General features: G+C 41.8%; 1 protein-coding gene across 11 annotated transcripts in view; it reads left to right on the forward strand.

The window, feature by feature from the left end:
- The window catches only part of syngap1b (synaptic Ras GTPase activating protein 1b), a 217,134-nt gene that overhangs the window by 39,191 nt on the left and 158,227 nt on the right, over positions 1–19,716 (forward strand). For all 11 annotated transcript variants that reach the window (XM_049582897.1, XM_049582902.1, XM_049582905.1 and 8 more), the window contains one exon: positions 15,329–15,684. In XM_049582897.1, coding sequence (XP_049438854.1) covers positions 15,329–15,684 — 356 coding nt within the window. The remainder of the gene's footprint in view (positions 1–15,328; positions 15,685–19,716) is intronic.

Raw genomic sequence — 19,716 nt, forward strand, 5'->3', positions numbered from 1 at the left:
GCCAAAAAACCTGACATATTTTCACCTTATAATGTTGCTAATGTGTTAGCAAGCATTCATTCATTTTCCGTAACCGCTTATCCTGTTAGGGGTCACTGGTGTGCTATCCCAGCTGACATTGGACAAGAGGTGGAGTTCAACCTGGACAGGTCACCAGACTATCACAGGGCTGACACATAGAGACAGACAACCATTGACGCTCACATTCACACCTACGAGCAATTTAGAGTCACCAATTAACCTGCATGTCTTTGGACTGTGGGAGGAAGCTGGAGTACCTGGAGAATCCCCCACCCTGGGTTCGAACCCTCTGCTGTGAGGCAACAATGCTAAGCACTCCCCCACCGTGCCGACCTGTGTTAGGAGGCAGTTGTGTTTATGGCAGATAGATGAATTTAAATCCAGTATTTACTAGGGATGGGCAACACAAGCAAAAACACTATTCGAAAATCGTGACAACTATTCAACAATTTTTCGAATAATCGCCCCCCAGAGCCACGCACACAGAGATCCATTCATCTTTAAAGGCCCGAACATACTCCGGCGAAACGGACTCCGCGGAGGTCCGCACGGAGTCAAAGCCGACGTCTGCAAGCCCTGTGTGCGCACACCGGTGACTGCTCGGCATGTATTTTTCACATCGCGGGGATTTTTCACAGACATTTTTACAGGAAACTACAACGTGGAAGTGCGCTCGACTATGAAAGCCCGAATGACTGCAGACATTCCTCACGGAGTAGTAGTCTCTGCATGTTTCTCCTGTTTGTAGAAGAGCATCAAACTAGCTGGTAGCCCATCTCACACCGCTGTAGCAATCCTAGACTGCCCTCGTGCGGTTAGGAGCTGAATTGCATGTCAAATATAGGGGGAGAAATAAGACGTCGAATAGTAATAGTCGCATTAAAAAATCAATTTTTCAAAAATAAAACGACTATTCGAAATTCGAAAATCGTGACCCATCCCTAGTATTTACTCGTCGTTTTTAGGTTTGTTTTGGTTGCTGGCAAAAAGAAAGGAGAGATATCAGGCTATTTAGCTGCTAATTACTCCACGATGTTCACAAGGCTAGTCACTGACTTTTTCGTCGCCATTTGGAGCAAAACAGGTAGAGTACGCATTGTTTATGAGAGCATTCTTTGATTGAAATGGTTGAAATTTACAGGCTGTAAAATTTAAACAATGAGGCTAAAATTAGGGATGTGCTGATGTGATGCAGCAGATCATTAGCTCCAGTTAGCTCCAATACTGACCGTATTAAGGTGCGGGTATCGGCCATGTTGTGATTGGGGGGGCCATGGACATTTTAGTACCATAGCAATCCTTGATCTTATGTTACCTACATAAAATTAGAATTAGTTTTACACAGTGAAGTGTACAGATTTAAAGTTTGGGAAAAAAGAGTGCACTAATATCACATTTGTCAGGCTGCAAGTAAAGATTATTTTCATCATTGATTAATTTGTCATTTATTTTCTTGATTAATCAAAATAGTCGTTAAGTGTTAAGTCATTAAGAAAATGGTAAAAAATGTCCTTCAATGTCCTGTTTTGTCCAAAGCCCAAACATATTCAGTTTACTGTCACAGAGGTGTAGAGAAAGCAGAAAATATTCACATTTAAGAAGCTGGAATCAGTGAGTTTTGACTTTTTTTTTTAATACTCAACCAGTTAATCGATTGTCAGATTAGTTGGCAATTAATTCTATAGTTGACAACTAATCAATCAATCATTGCAGCTCTATGCATTAATACTCAGCATTGGCAGGTACCTTGAGTTGAGGTATCTGATTTGGTGTCAGGGTAGGAAAAGGTGGATGGGTGCAAACCTTCTAAAAAGCTAACAGCTGCACAGTCAGGTCATAATTCTCTGTTGGTTCGTCTCTATAAGCCACCCCAGACTGAGGAGTAGAGGCAGATTTAAAGAAATACTCCACCCTACAAAATGACCATTTGTGTATCAGTAAGTCATGTTGTGTTACCTTGAATTTGTGAGGAAGACTTGAGGAAGCGAACATATAGATGTATTGATTGATTGGGGACCACATTGTACAACAGCAAAACTATATCAGAACATCTGTTTACAAATTCTTACACAACTTGTGCGCTATAATCCAAGTCTCATTCATCCGGGTAACACATGTATTTTTGCTAAAAACCTTACAAAGTTTTCTTCATGAATTCTAGGTAACACGACGTGACTATTTTAAATACAAGTGGTCATTCTGTGGGTGAAGTCTTTCTTTAACTTGCAGACCCTGGCACGCCTTCGATTTCAAAGCTAGCAAATGCACAGACACATAAAACGTGGGCGTCATGCAGGGAAGTTTTAGCTAACACAGCTTCACAAATATAGGTATTGTAGCTGGCAATTAACACAGTAGGCATTTTAAGTCAGTGGCAATTCTGATAAGTCACTGAAGGTGATGTGTGATCCCGAAGCCTGCCAAAAATGATGTCTGTTTTATATTCATGTTTTGATTTCCTTTTTGTTTTCAAGTAACTAAATGTTATTGCTACAACACTGTATTCCACAGTCAGTGGGACGAAAGACTGTACAGCAGTGACAGTGGTCAGACTGCCTCTTTAAGTTTGTTGAAAAGAATGTGAAGCCATGTCCATCCTCAGGTCTGTGTAAGATGAAGAATGGCAGTGTCTTCCTGTTTCTGCTTTGGATCATCTAACTTTGATAGTTGGGAGAGACATGCTCTGCTGTTTGGGATGAGCACAATCCTGACAACTTAGGCTTCGTTTACATTACAATCAAATGTGACACAGATTTGATTTTTTCGGAGTAGTGTGGACACAGAAATCTGATCTTTCTAATCAGATGTGGGCCACTTTTACATCCAGCCACTGGCTATGTGACAGCTGTGTGAACGGTCATATCTAAATTCATGTGTTTCCTTCCCATACATCCATGTTTTTCTCACGTCATACTTGACTGTACAGCTGCTGTGGTAGGCTACCCCAGTTGCCAGCTAATAGAGCCGGCTGCCAGATGCTTTCTGGTGGGTACAGCTTGCCAACATGCCATGACAGCGATTTCTTGAGGCGCTGACAGAGATAATGGAATACAGCCCTGGACATCCTATGTTTTGGAGGAATTGTTCCTCTGGGAAACCCTCCACATCGCGGCCACACCACTCCTGACTTCTCTCACAGATGAACCCACACCTCTCTCTCTCGACAAAGGTACTAGTAATAGTTGCTAATAAAGCTAGTGTGCTGAAAGCCCATTTGTGCGACAGCTCACAAACAGTTATCCCGAAAGCAAACGCCCATTGCTCTGAGGGGCAGTTCTCCGAAATATGTTATTGGTTGCGCGTGAGGCATTTGAGGGCAGGGATCTGTTTACACTGATTTCAGATATGGGTCACTTTTGATAAGAATGTAATTAGTCCAGACAGAAAGATTGGATGCGGGGAAATAATCGGAATTGACCATTAAAGCGACACTTACCTTTCTGGAAATTTTACACTTTTCTTTGTTTAGGTTAAAAGGCTATTAATAAGCTGATGGCACACTAAAATGTAAGTGGATTCTACCAGAGATAAAAACTCATAATTATACCCTTCTCATATGGTTCAAAGAAAACTCCGACCAATCATTGCATTCAGACCGAATGCAATGTTTGGCCGAGCGTCCTGTCTGTCTTCCCCACGTGGAGGCCTCTTACTAACTTAACCGCTCGTGTAACACAACCGGTTGAGTTTTAAAACTCCTGGGTTGCGTTTGACCGTCTTGGTTGTAACGTTACACTCCCTCTCCTCTTCCGTGTATCTAACGTTACCTTGCCAACGCCTACGTCTATCATAGACGTAATGAGGATGTAATGGAGGAGGAGGGAGTAGGCCTTTGGAGGGAGGTGGAGTTGCAGGAGGAGGGGGATGGGACTTTGGAGGGGGGCGGTAGTTGTGGATGTTCAAATGTTTTCTAAGTGCTGTGTGAAATGCAAGAGAAGTAAGAGTAGTTTTAAGCCCTGTAATGTGAACGTAGCCTTAGTATTACTTTACAGTGGTACAGTTCAGCTTACAGGTAAGAGGTAACAAAAGATTCAAATTAACAACTTAAAATACAGATAAACCAAATTAAAAATAAAGTAAGATAAAGATAGTACCACATGTGCTGATTGATGTCAACAAATCCAAGTGTGATTTAGTGTGCCTTTATTTACATAGTTTATTCTAGATTTTGGTTTTCTGTTGTGTCATAAAATCCTTAATCAACAGTTGTAGTAACAGGTGTTTGAGCTTCAAATAAATGTGTCAAAGTCCACATTATACCCAGTGCAGTTACCAAAAAACAAACTAGCCCTCATGGTATGATCATTAAAATAACATTAGCTGTAACTGCAGCAACACAGATACAACTTATCTCCTACTCAAGTCTGACACCGCCTCCGACTCCACCAGTACTCCTGAGTGATGGTAGCCTTTAATTGGCACAAATAAAGTCACATTTTCAAAATAGAGATACCTAATTAAAGCAGACATCCAACAGAAATGTCTGGTGTAGAGGTAGTGTCATGATGCAAAATGCTGTAATAGCGCTGCTGCTGTCATTTTCATAGCTGAACAATTGGTCGCTTGGTTGATTGCTCGTACCAGCGTACAGTACTTCATCTTCGAGCTATATGAGGAGTCGTGGTGGGAGGTGGTGAGATTGTGAGTGTTTTAAATTGCTCAGGCTGGGTATTGAGTTTTGAAAGCCAGAGGTCTCACCACCCTGTGAGGTAATCGTTGAGTAATTGGTATTGATCAACAAACCTATCAACCCCCCACAGATGTATTTAGGTAATTTTGTGCTACGGAGCAGAAAAATTATACTGATTACCTTTTAATGAAGCAAAGCCTAATTTTTGAATGATAATTGTTCTTTATTGTGCTGCATGCTCATGCCAATCTACTACCATGGCCAAAACTAATGTTAGTCTAATGAGCTGGAGTTGCTCTTGTGCAGCATATAGCAGAAGTTTAGGGCATGACCAATGTGCTTGTTCAGCGAGACGCCTCGTACTTCTGGGCCTCTGTGACCCTGCTGCTGACACTTGACATCCCCCCTTTGACTCAGTGCTGACAGCAGCCTACTGTACCGCACATACGCACCACTCTGACTCACAGCTTGTCAAAGTGCAGCGCGGCATCTATTCTCACTACCTTCCGTATATTCATTCTTGGCAAAATAACATCTGTATGCCGTTGGTATATTTTCCAGTGATGTGTTTGAAGGCAATAATATGTGATACTGGTGCAGCTGAGGTCACGGCGATGACATGTGCACTGTGCAGTGCTTTCTTGCCTAGAAAGTAAGATGCTTTGGTTCGCCATGCTTGCAGGAGTACATTATCTGCCCCGGGCGGCCCGGGGATATTGCGAGCTTTATTTTTAGCGCTGTTTTGGAGCCCAGCGATGTGTACAAATCAACATTAGGTCTGTTGGGTTCCAGTAATGACAACGTTGACTAAGGCTGACCAGTCATCCGATTGGTGCATGGGACTCTTCTTTGTAAACTGCTAAGGATGGCAGAAAAAGGAAAAGAGCCCACGGAGAGGGAAGGGGAGAGAGGAACAAAGGCAGAGCGAGGGGAAATACAGAGAGCCGACCGTAGAGAGTGAATGAAAGATAGAGTGAGGTAGAGGAAGATGAGCGGAGAAAAGAGGCATCTCAGCATTTCTGCTTGTGCCAAATCGTTACTGTACAGTATATGTGCACCCTGTACGTACAAACGGACAGACAGAAGAATGAGTCTGCTCATTGAAATTCTGTCCACTGCGCTTCACAGGCCCTTAATAGGCAGCCTCGGGGGTGGAGAGGTAGGCCTACAGTAGAGTAGTGCAGATTGGGCTGTGGATGACTCACGCTGCTATCCTCCAGTGAATATCTCAGCATCATGACTTTGCTCTGCACAGTTGCAAAGTTTGGATTCAAGGGCTTAGGTGCTTTTTCGGAGAAAGGGAGAGCATGCCACACAGTGCTTTATGTCTCTGAAGCCCTGTGATAATGGCCGACGGTTCATAGTGCACTTACTCAGCATCTATCGCATCTGCTTTATAAGTGTGGCTTCAAGTCGACACACCCATCCATAGTGAAGAGGAATGCATTAAAGGAGTGGAATAAGTCAGCAGTGGTAGATCACCACAGCTCTCCGTCCTCTCTTAATGATAAAATACATGGAGATGCTAACAGCTAGAACATTTTGTTTGATGCAAACTACAACACTTTTACAATTTCCCTTTGCAACAAAAATGTTTTTGCCGTGTATCCTTTGAAGATAACATTTCCAAACAACCCGCTGTGCAACAGCTCAGAGCATATTAATAGAGTGTAAAGCCTTGTACCTTAAAATGCTTTTTCAGCTGTTTATCCACGGTTGTGACAAAAGTTTTGATGAGACACATCTATTTCAGTCGTAATCTTGACACTATATCACATAGTAGTCCACAATATATATTTCCTGATTTTATTGTGAGTGTCCTGGTTTGTTAGAGAAAATTGTAATCATCAAATGAGATTAAAATCTGCCATGTTGCTTCCACAAGCATCACTTGGACTTCTCCAGGAATGAAAGAGACCCTCATGGGGGTTAGAGAAACAGTACTGTGTTTTAAAGAAGGTTTTTATTTATTTAAACATATATAAAAAAGGAAAAGCTGACAATTAAATATGATATTGTGGGTTTTTAAAGGGAGGGTGTGAGTAGAGCCTCAACAATTAGGCCTTGTCTACACACATGTTTTTAAGAAGCTTAGAGAATTTAAAAAATAATTCTGTACACACGACCTTCGTTTGACAAAATATCTCCGTCCACACTAGAACGGAAAAGAGACTCCAAATGCTCGCCATTAGCTGTCTTCCCCAGTCTTCCCTCGTCACAGGCTTCCCTTGTCAAAACACCTACTGGACATCTCATCAGCTCACTCAAAGATCTGAGTGATGCTCTGGACATGCCAAAGTTTTCCTTCATTCCCACAACAATCCCACTCTGGAAAGTGTCCCACCACCTGCTGATTTGACTGCGCCTGATTCAAAACTGTCATATCTGGGGGACTTTAAACCAAAGACACTGTGGTGGAGCAAAAACATTTTGTCCCACAGATGCCTCTGTTAGTCCGTGAAGTGGTGCAGCAGTACTAAGATCAAGTGTGAAGTACTCAAAGTCGTCGGGCAGTGCTAACACAACCTTAGCAAACCAGTAGTCTGTCATTGCGTTTGCTTCTAGCGTATGCTCATTACACAAAGCAACATGGCGCATATGGAAATTGAGGGGATGATGTCAGTGTTCCCCGAACGTTCCTTTTTACATGTCCACACAGATTAAGTCAATTTTCAGGCAAAATGACACTGGACACTGTGAGATTTTTTTGTGGTCTTACGTAATGGTAAACAGAATATTTTGGGGTTGTGGGTGCACAAAACTTAAATCTGATGACAGCCTTGTGCCCGAGGATATTGTGATGCACACTGTTTTGTGATGTTTTATAGACAAAATGTGTTATTAATTAGAAAAAATGGCAGATGAATCAATAGATATATAATCATTAGTTGAAGCCCTAGCAAGCTCTGGGATTTAAGTGTGTTACAGCGAAAAAATAAAATACAACAACAAAAACGTCATCCAGCTGACAAATATTCCATAGGTTATTTTGTCATCCTGCATGCTTCTGCCTTTCTCGCTTGAATCCCCCTTTTGCTGTCTTTTGAAAAATTGTGCACACAAAATCTGAGCGGAGGCTATCGTGACCCGTTAATGCAGCCCCATTACTGTGACCCATATTCATAGCCTCCAGTTTCTGTCCGCTCAAATGATTCATATTACATCATTATTTTTTCTAACAACAACAAAAGATGTATCTGTTCATGTGCAACTTTTCGTGACTGGACAGAATGGTAGCTGAGTGTTGTGAGTGATCACCCCACCTCAGAAAGACATCATGGGTTTCTCTGATTCAAGGGTCCTTAGGCAAGACACCAAACATCTCCCTTCCTCCGTAAGATGACAAGTGTGAGTCCATGTATGAAAGAATTAACCTGCTTCATGCTTCACTCCTTTCCATTCCTTGAATCGTCCATATTAATTAGCTGTGCATCTATAATTTAGCGTCTCGATTCATAATTCAAACAGGAACTTGAAAGATCAACTGAGTTGTTATTTTGCCACAATTAGACAATTGCCTGTTGTGCTTTTCTGCTCTGGCTGGGGATGAAGAAGCACCATAGCGTCAACTGTCTGAAGGAATCTAAGAAGTGGTGCAGTAAAATAAGCAGTTATGACATGCTGAAGTGTTGCATTGTGGGCTATGGGTGACTGTTCCTGTCTTACTGTAAAGAGGAGAGAGTGCAGAGCCTCAGTTGGTCAAATAGAGGGTCAAATAAATATCACTTTCCTCTCTCTTGTCTGTGAGCATGTGTGGTTGTATGAAAATGTGTATGTGTGTGTTCCAGCCTTGTAGTGCACCCATGTTATAAGTGTGAATTTGGCTTGTCATGGGTGCAGGAGGTGTGATCCACCAGGGGAATGTTACTTTGACTGATACACAAGCACTGCAGGAGTCTTTCCCAACTTGTTTACCCCAGGATTCATTTTAAGAATCACATTTCTCCTATTGTTTTGGTATTGTTTTCACTTGGTAAGATCACTTGTTTTCAGTGCAAATTAGTTCAAAAATCTCCCTCTGGACCAGAACATGTAATCTTGATGCTGCTGGAGTGATGATTTGCCTCATAGGGAGATATTGTTGTCTTTTTTATTTTAAATATTAAGCAACATTTTAAAGCAGTACCATTGATTCAGCCTTGTTCCCAGCCATATTCCGCTGGACTATTTCCAAAGGAGTGGAGAGTCTTTGAATTCCAGCATCAGACAGGATAAAGTGAGAGAACTGCCTCAAGACGTTTGCTTTTGTATTCGCATCTGAAAACTATAAAATGCTCAGTGGCATAATCTCAAGCATGTGAGGGATGCTGCTGTTTTGTTGCCTTTCGCCTCATGGAAAGGAAGTAGAAATGTCTAAAGCTCAAACAGAGATAATAAATAAGGAGACTTGAGAGGAGGGAGAGGAAATGCAAGGTCAATATTAGAACAACAGATGCATCAAGAGAGGCCTTTAGATTTTGAACACAGACAGAGGATTGTAACCTATAGATAAGTGTTGCAAGTGCACAAAAATACTGTTGGCATGATGTTGTGACTGAGAAAAGCCTGGACTTATTATGCTAACTTAGCAAGGGCACCGTATATTCTGTACCTGTGGTGTGTTTCCTAAAAGGGACAGTGTTTAAAGGGATAGTGCACCCAAAAATGAAAATTCAGCCATTATCTACTCACCCATATGCCGATGGAGGCTCAGGTGAAGTCTTCACAACACTTGCGGAGATCTAAGGGGAGAGGGGGTAGCAACACAACTCCACCTAATGGAGGCTTACGGCGCCCCAGATTCAAACGTCCAAAAACAAATAATTGAAACCACAAAATATCTCCATACTGCTCGTCTGTAGTGATCCAAGTGTCGTGAAGCCCCGACCTAAAAAGTTGTTTAGAAAAACATCATTTGAACTCTGTTTTAAGCCTCATTGCAGCCTGTAGCTCTGACTGCCTCTCTGTACACCGCGCTCACGTGTGTGCGCTTGCGCGAGACCGTGAGACGTGGGCACCACATTCATGTGTGTTCACGTGCTTCAGCTGGTCTCGAGCGCAAGCGTCGGGCTTCAGGACACTTGGATCACTACGGACGAGCAGTATGGAGATATTTTGTGGTTTCAGTTATGTGTTTTTGGACGTTTGAATCTGGGGCGCCGTAACGCCAGATTTCCACTGGATGCGTGTCCGTTGCGGAACGGCAGCGCTGGTTATCCGCTGCGTGCTCCACCGTCCGTCAATACTCAATACCCGGCTGCGTTTGCTGTGCGGTGCAGCTCCGCCGGAAGACATCTGTGCACTGCCATGATTAATATCTCCTCGTTCATGGTGTTCACGGGGTGAAATGATGTCTGAAAACCTCTGACCTGTTGACTTCAGGCCTGCCTCTGCCCATTATGTAGTTTTTAAGGTGTAGTGCAGGGAAATATGATCCGCTGTGAACACTGTATTTTATTTTGAAAATTAACCGGATGTTTTATTGTGTTTCTGTGCACGACTTCCTGCCCCACACGATCTGCTCTGTGCTGAATTGCTGCATTGTGCTCCGGCGTCCGGCAAAAATAGAAGTCCTGCGTATCTGTTGCGGAGGACTCCGGAGTGCCGGAGCTGAGACGGAGCCGGAACGCAGCACAGCTGCAGCCGGTGGAAACACATACATTGACTAGAATTGAATCCTATCGGCTCCGCTGCCGTGCCGGAGCGGAGACGCAACCAACACGCATCTGGTGGAAATTGGCCTTAAGCCTCCATTAGGTGGAGTTGTGTTGCTACCTACTCTCCCCTTGGATCTCTGCAAGTGTTGTGAAGACTCTCAAACTTCACCTGAGCCTCCCTTGGCATATGGGTGAGTAAATAATGGCTGAATTTTCATTTTTGGGTGCACTATCCCTTTAAGACATGGGGAGATTTAGTGGCATCTAGCAGTGAGGACTGCAGATTGCAACCAGCTGAAACTTCTCCAAATTTAGAATTCCTTCGTTCATTGTTCAGGAGGTTTTGACCGAGAGCTGAATTATCCACTGAGGTCTCTTCTTCTCCAAGACAAACAGACCAGGTGATTGAAACCGGTAAGACACTGAAAAAAGCAGCTTGACGTCACAAATCTGTGTTTATGCACATTTCAGACAGACCGCTTGCCCTGCACTTGCTTATGTGTGCTTACCATTTTTCTCTGATAAATTAAAAATGTGCTCACCATATTTGTGATCCAAGACGTTCAGGAGGTTTTAACCGATCGCTCAATTATCCATAAAGGTCTCCTCCTCTCCAAAACAAATGGACCAGGTGATTTAAACCAGTAAAAACACTGCATAAAGCACTTTAATGTTACAAATCAATGTTGGGTCCAACGCTAGTTAGCATGTCAAAGACAGGCCACTGGCCCAGCACCTGCTAATGTGTGCTCACCTTTTTTTCCCATGACAACTTAGGATTCAAGACGTTCAGGGTTTTTTTTTCTGTGAGCCAAATTATCCACAGAGGTGTCCTCCTCTCCAGAACAAATGGACCAGGTGATTTAAACCGGTAAAAACACTGAATTAAGCAGCTTCTACTTACAATTAGAGTTTCTCCGATGCTGTTTGGCATATCACAGATGGCCGTTAGCCTAGCACCTGCTAATGTGTGCTCACCTTTTTTCCCTGATACCATAAGATGCAGATGTTTAAGAGGTTTTTACCAGGAGCTGAATATCCACAGAGGTCTCCTCATCTCCCAAACAAACAGACCTGGGGATTTAAACAGGTAAAAACACTGAATAAAGCAGTTTCGTATCAAAAAATTGCTGCTTGTCATGGAGGGGCTTCTAACTACAGTTGACTACAGTTGGCTGACACGAAAATGCAAAAAGGGAAATAGCCCTATCCAGAGTCAGTGTTTGGTTTTCTGTTCTGGGCTACTGTAAAAACATGGTGGTGCAACATCGCAGTCTCCATAGACAAGGACCTGCTCCCTACGTAGATACAAAAGGCTCATGCTAAGGTACCAAACACACAATGATTATTTTTTTCAGGTGATTATACACTAAGGAAAACATACTTATTATATTATATTTCACTGCCAATATATCCCCCTGAATCCTACACACTGGAGCTTTAAGTTAAAACATAAATTAAAGCAGTGCAATAAGGCCAGAAAACCTGGACAGTAGTGAAGACAGAAAAGACAAAGTGCTCCACTTACCAAAGGTCCTTAGCCACATATTTTTCACTTAAAACAAAGTGAAAGAGCTACCTGGGTAAAAAAAAATCCATATTAATGTCTCCAATACTGTGTGATCAATTTCTTAAATTATCCAAGGCACAGAGCCCTCAGATATAATTTTAATTTTTTCCACATCTTCTTGATTGATCCTCGGAATTAGGGATAACGTCAAAGATAATTGTGTACCCCCACCGAGGAGATTATGGTTTAGTTTCTCTGTCTGTCTGTCAGCAGGATATCTCAGGAACCTCGGAAACAGATTTCTGTTAAATTTGCTGGACAGGACAGCCTCAGGCGGAGGAGCAGATGATTAGATTTTGGTGGTGAGCTGGATCTAGGACTTCTTCAATTAGACAATTATCATTTTTAGCTGTGACTATAAAGCTAACAGAGATAGATTTCACATCCAAAGGGTGTGTTTGCAGAGTCACTATGAAGTGCCTTTATTATATGAATGAAGCCCAAATGTCTCTTTGCCTTTCTCAGTCCTGTGAGACATTACATTTCTCTCAGGACAGTTTGTGTGGATGGGTTTGAGGTAAGGAAAACAAGGGCAAGGGAAATAAGGACATTTCCTCTGAACCAGTGATAGGAAATTATGTGAAGTTAACTTGTTTGCCATAAGTGAAAAATACATATTTTTCCTCTGACCTGTATTTTTATTTATCAGTCTAGATTGTTGCAGTGTGAGTTGCAGAGTGTTGAAGATATCGGCCATAGAGATGTCTGCCTTCTCTCCAACATAATGGAACTAGGTGGCACGTGGCTTGTGGTGCTCACAAAACAATACATTTTAAAAACAACAATATCTCTTCCCAGAAATCATGACCTGCTCATTGTGAGCAGCTTCATGTAGGAACTGGGGCAGCTTGATATTAAAAGGGACCGGTATACCGAATTTTAACGGGTGTCCCACTTGACTCAGCAGCAGCCCCTGAGTGGGACATAATGTCCCAACAGAAGACTGGCGTCTGACGATCAAGCATCATTGCGAAATATTGGAGCTCTCTGTCCACACTGAATCCATTAATATGCTCTTCTGTCATGTCATGTAAACAAACCAGGAATATATATGCTGTGTGCTTGAGACTTGAGACGTAACCACTTAAAAGATGCCTGAGTGGCCTATTCGCTGTCTTCCTGCGTTGGTAACATTACTTTTTAATACAAAAAAAAACACATTTTTGGGCTTAGTGGTAGAGCAGGTGCCCCATGTAGGCTACAAGGCTGTTGCTGCAGCGGCCCGGGTTTAACTCCGGCCTGTGGCCCTTTGCTGCATGTCACTCCCTCTCTCTCTCTCTCCCCTTCACACTTGTCTGTCCTATACATTAAAGGCTAAAAAGCCCCCCAAAAAATCTTAAAAAATGTCCCCACATTTTATATTCTGATATTAACTGGAGTTGACATACAATATAGCCAACAGCAAGTAGCCTATAGCTTGTTAATAGCGATGGTCATTTACTTTACCAGGAACTTTTAGCTGCTCAGTTCTCTCACCAGCCGATTTTCATGTTATTTAGGTCTTTGTTGTGAAATAAGAAGGAATTGTGTAGATAATTCCTCATTTCAGCTTCATGAATCAATGGCGCTTTTGAAGCAAGTGACAGGAATAAATGGAAAGACGGCATGCGGCAAAGGTTGAGCTCAAAACAGCACCTGCAGCTAGTTAGGACACCTCTTTTGTTGGCTTCACATCAAAAAGTTTGTTTTCTCTGCCATGCTTCTTCTTCGTCACCCCAAAAAACACATGAACTTTCAAGTAAATGAACACACCTCTATTGAAATTTGATCTTCTTCTTGGCGCAGGCCTGGGCTCAGCAATAAATTACACACGGCCTGTCAGACACTAGTGGCTCAGGTTGTCTGTTTATGAACATGCTATATTAATCACATTGTCATATTGCTTTTAATAATGCAATACAAGTTAGATTTAGCACCACGATGCCGTCAGCACAGGTTGCTACCTTTTTAATTTGCAAGAATATGCCATAATGCCAAATGCAGGTTCAGCCGGTTTGCATAAAATAACATCTACTGCTAGCTCACCTAGCGCCACTGAGCTAGCTAATGTTACAGCTCAGCCTGGCAGGAGGTGATTAATGTTTGTATCTCGCACTGTCACAAGCACGAGCCTCTTGTCCATGGGTCAATGCACGCTTCCTTCTGCACGGTGATTCGTTTGGCGGGTGTAGTTTTGTAGAGAGAAAATAGTCCCTATGTAACAGTGCACACAACAAGGTCTGTGGATTATCTTGAGTAACTGGGTCATGATTTCTGGAAAGAGACATTGCTGCTGAGTTTTTCAAATGCATTTTTTTTGGCGCTTTGAGCACCACAAGCTGAGTGCCATCTAGTTTTTTATATTGGAGAGAAGGCAGACATCTCTACGGCTGATATCTCCAACACTCGGCAACTTACACCAAAACAATCTAGACTGATAGCACTGCAAGTAAGAGGAAAAAATATGTGTCTCTGATTTTGGGCTGAACTGTCCCTTTAAAGGCTTGTATCAGTACAGCATTTTATCTTTTTTAAAGATCTTTGTTCACCCTGCTGTGTTACAGACACAGAAGTTACCACTGCCTTACCACCAGACTACAGAGCAGCTTCTTTCCTCAGGATGTAAGACTCCTCAACTCATCCTCCGTACTCCACCATAAGAAACTGTTGGGTTTTTTTCTCTTGTGTGGCATGAAGGGACTACTACTCGCATTTTGTTTTGCAACCCTGTATTGCAGCATGACAAACAACAAACCTTGTAACCCTTGGATAGTTTTAGCATTTTGGGAAATATGTTTCCTTGTTTTATTGAGTTAGTTGGGTGAAAAGCTCAGTACCACTCTCCACTGTTATATCTTGAAACAGTTATCTTGGAAACAGGGAATTAGCTAGCCTGGCTCTCTCCAAAGGTTAAAAAAAAAAAAGTGTACAAGCACCTCTGATGCATAATTTATATTTTGATTTTTAAATGGAAAATGGAATTGTAAAAACAAAAGGTTGTGGATTTTTGGGAGACTATGTGCTGGACTCTCCTTCCTTTTGGCCAGAGCCAGGCTAGCTGTTTCCAGGCTAAGCTAAGCTAATCATTTCCTGGATGTAGCTTCATACAGGGACAGACAGGGGAGTGGCATCGGTCTTCTCATTTAACCCTAACACAAGAACGTGAATGATCAAATTTCTCAAAATATCAGACTATTCTTTGAACCAGGTAATTTCTAGATGCTTTATCATTATTATTATTATTATTATTATTATTATGTAACACCCCAGAATCAGGTGCTGGTTCTAGCATTGTGCTGCATTGTCTCATTATAATGAACGTCTGATGACCTCTTTCAAGCAGACCTCTCAAACACACTGTAATGACACCTGACACTGATGTTATGAGGACGGACATGTGTCACAGCACCACAGCCCTCCTACCGATGATCCTAACTGACCTTCTCTTTCCTCCCTCTCCCCCCCCTTCCTTCCTTCTTCTCTCCTGTCCAGATGCAAGGTTTGCCGTCCCCCCCTCCTATCATCATCACCATCATCGCACCCACGCCCACTCCTTCCACGCTCCCTCCTACGACCGTCCTGCTCACGAACGTCCCTCCTACGACCGTCCCTCCTTCAGCCGTCCCTCCTACGACCGCCCTTCCTACGACCGTCCCTCCTACGACCGTCCTTCCTACGACCGTCCCTCCTTCGATCGTCCCTCCTTCGACCGTCCCGCCTACAGCCGCCCCTCGCACGAGCGCCCCATCTACGACCGCCCCTCACACGACCGTCCACACCACGACCGCTGGAACCCCCATCTCCGTGTGAGCGCCGGAAATCAGGTCTACATGTTGGACCAGGAGGAGGTATTGCACTGCACACACCAGGAACACACTCATACTGACACTGGTTTTACACTTACGGAACTTCAGGGGGGACATTTATTATGTAAGAAATATAAATGACTTATTCTTCTCTCTTCTATTTTATTTTATTTTATTTTACTTCATGCAATTTAACATGGTTCCAGTACAGGGTATAAGATGAATGTGTTGCACAAAGTGTTTATAGCTATTGCTATAAATACCCCCTCATATACCCCAATAACAATAAATTTACCACAATACATATACCACTATATTATATTATTATTATTATTTTTATAACATTGGTTGTGTTCTGATAGCTGACTTTAACTGGTTCCAGGTTTGTAAGAAGCCCAGATTCATCAAGTGAGTCTCTAATCTCACATAAAACCTGTATATTTTATTTAATTATTTATGGACACTTGAGGAGTGCAACAAGCTGCAAACATGACATTAGGTGTGTTTACATGAACCCTAATATTCTACTAATAATCAGAGTAAAAATGCCTCATGTATCCATCTCACTTGGAAGATACTGGCCAGATCTGAAGGAATTTTCAATCAGGTTGTGGTGGTGTAAACTGTAATCAGTTCAATAGGAAAATATTAGCATTAAATAACCATGTTAACGTTTAATTAGATCATTTATCTCTGGTTGGAATAAATAAATTCTTTCTGCACTTGTTTTGCCCACGTGGGTGTAACATTAGGTGACAAAGGAGGTGTGTGCACCAGACATGCTGCAGTAGCTGTTTCTGCAAGCCTCCCTCCGCTGATTTTGAAAGAGAATTGTTCATAAATTCAAAAAATATTTAGCACTTTGCTAGTGCTATATTCTTGTGTGAGTGCTCTGATTAATAAATGTATTCTATAATTCTTAAACAGTAGCTTTAAGTAACATGGTTGTTACAGGCTGAATTGTGGAGTTGCTGGACGTAACAATCAGCTATCGCTACCAGTAGCAGTAGCCTGCGTATGAGACAGTTAGGTAACATCAGTAAATTTTAACACCTACGTATAGTCTGCTAGGGGTTATCTGTAATTTGTAACTGCAGAAAATAACCTGGGTTAGAGTTACAATAGGTTTTGGACATGACAGAGCCCACCGGTGAATGAAATCACTCTGATTGGCAGTTCAGCATAGCACACAAGAAGATGTGCAACTTTTTGAGACACAGGCAATAGGGATAGACCAATATGGATTTTTTAGGGCCGATGCCGATACCGATTTTTTTCCATCACCCTTAGCCGATGACCGATTATGGACTGCCGATTTTCTTGAGCTGATATTTGGGGCCGATACTGCTTTTGCTCCCTCAATTTACATCAAAAAAATGACACAATGATAACAAATATTACAGGTCTCAAGTTTAAAATAAGAAACATTTATTGAACAGTAAAAAATACTAAAACAAGATGGAAAGTTGAGGTAGAACAGGTAGAATATTATTATTATTATTATACATTCAAATAAAAAAAAAGAGTTAAGTGCTCTTAAATCTTCCAGTAATGTCTTTATAAAATAAACAAATATTTAAGCTGAAGCATAAATAAAACAACAACTACTGTACACAGTAGGATTCGCTGCATGAGCGCTGCAGGGTCTTCCGGCAACACAGAGCTGCCCGTGGATGCCTGTCTGTAAATCATGCCAGGGAAAAATAAATCCGCGACCCCACGCGCGTATTGGCCGATGCCGATACAAGTAAAAAACTCAAATATTGGCCCGATATATCGGCCGGCCGATGTATTGGTCTATCCTTAACAGGCAATGTAAGGCGAGGCAACAGCTGACTTTCATCACCACTAGTTCTTTGACGTCAGTTTGGTGTGTCCAGGCCTTTACAAAGTTTAAAAACTATCATGGATTTGGAGTCGTGTTTCTAGCCACATGGTGAATGTAAGTCCAATGTTCAACCACCTTTGGCTCTGTTTTGAGGAAACTATTATTGTTCATATAAGAATATTGATTGATGCAGCTTTAATGAATATTTTACTGTATCTCTTCTCTCTTTTATTGACAAATAAACGAGAGATTTGATACTGGATCCAGATGCTATAAAAATGTTATCTAACTCAAACTTTAGTTACAACTGGTTCAGAAGAGTGACTTTATAGATGAATATGTAAAGAGTATCCATATTCTTTTGTGTAAGTGTAACAGACACAGACATATTTCACAAAAGCTTCCTTATGTCTTTTGGGGTAAAACATAAGTTGACAGTGTTCTTAGCATGGCCTGTCATAAGAAAGTTTCACGGAGTCTTTGTGCTACTTAAAGGACTCTACTTTTCAGTTAATGTCTATTAAAAAAGGAGGTCAAACAGAAAATGCAGTCTATACCAGAGACACAAGCTTCCCTGGATCACTGTCGCCTCAGGCTCGCTTTTAGGGGTTCCGTTATGAGGGCTGTCATTGGTCCTTTGGGAGGTTGTCAGTGGTTGGGAAGTTTTGGTAATCCTCTGCATTGTTTAACTGGATCATAACTGTGCAACCAGTAGCCTCTTAGAAAAAAAACATTCTTAAACTCTGGGATAATTGTACGATATGAGTCTATGAGTTATTTCAGAATGAGAAGTTGTAAGTGACTTTCTGTTGTTGTCACTTCTTCTGTCTGGATGATTTATGTACTACTGTGTCAGCTTGTAGCGTGTATTAATGAAGTTTTACATGCAGGTGAAGAAAGTCATAAAGTTTATTATCTTATTAAATGCAAGACAATATGTTTTCTTTTTTAGTTCCCTTTTTGACTGTTTTGGTTTTAGTGCAATCCGCTGTGTTTCGGCTGCTGTTGGTACTGAGACACTGGGAAGTCCTGGCCCTGTGCATACTATATATTCTGCCTCTATGTTCCAGAGTAACTGACACTAACACCTGACTTTAACAGGTTTCAAATTGTTAGATTAGTTATAGATTTCTGTCTAAGACAGAATTATCTTGATGCAATGGCATGATCTATTTTCAGTTAAGCTGGGCTGACACTGTGGCCCAGTTTGGTCGCCCCGGACTAGTTTAGGCTGAATGTCTGCCAGATTGTTTGTCATTTGATCTGTTATAGTCAAGACAAATCAAGACCAGAGTGTGTCTAGACTGAGACAAGACCAAGACTTTGAGGGGTTGAGAGCAAGTCAAGACTTAGAACTTAACCAGTGCAAGTCCCACATTGCACAACAATAAAATGTGAAACATGCATATCGTAGGCACAACTCAAATGAATCTGCAACATCCACATTCTCATAAAAAACACCCACAGAAAACAAACGAAGATCCCTCTTTATCCACCTTTTTTATTGCTATACTGTGCTTATGCATGTATGAAAAGTGTACCATGAAAAATGTCTCAATAAAATAATGAAAAGGCATCGTAGAGATGAAGTTTATGTTACAGAATTGTCCCTTTTTTCTGTTAACAAACAATACAAACATTAAGTAGCTGAAACTGACTTAACCATCTTCATTAAACACAGTGACATCGTTGCAGGTGTGGTCTAGACTGGGCTTGAAATAAAACCCAGAGTCCTCTTTATCTGAGACTGAGACAAGACCGTGTCAAAATGTTGTCGAATCCGACATGAGACTGAGACCTTAAAGTAATTGTCTCGAGACCGGTCTCAAGACCAGGTCTAATCTTGAGTACAACGGCTTTCTGAGCGAGGTCACAACACTTGAACGATCAACGAGCAGGCTCATGGACGATCTAAAGGATTTTTGTCATGTCAGAAATTTTGCATTGTGAGCATAAAAGTTACAGACCGTTGAGAGAGGCATATGAAGGTGATGCAGACTTCTACATGCGAAATATATCAGTTGCACTTTGAAGGATAAGGCTGGTGATATTCTTCATTTTCCCTGTTGTCAAAAAATCCTCATGAAAAGACAAGAACCAACAAGGAACTGAGCCTCCGAATAACTATTGTCTGTGTAGCCAAAGCCTGACATAACTTAGTCCTCAGAGCCAATGACTTCTATTGTTGTCCAAAAACTATTAAAAACACATTGTGGCATGTAACCTCACAACCACCGTGGGAACTG

Source organism: Epinephelus fuscoguttatus, linkage group LG8 (assembly GCF_011397635.1).
Source record: "Epinephelus fuscoguttatus linkage group LG8, E.fuscoguttatus.final_Chr_v1".
Classification (NCBI taxonomy): Eukaryota; Metazoa; Chordata; class Actinopteri; order Perciformes; family Serranidae; genus Epinephelus; species Epinephelus fuscoguttatus.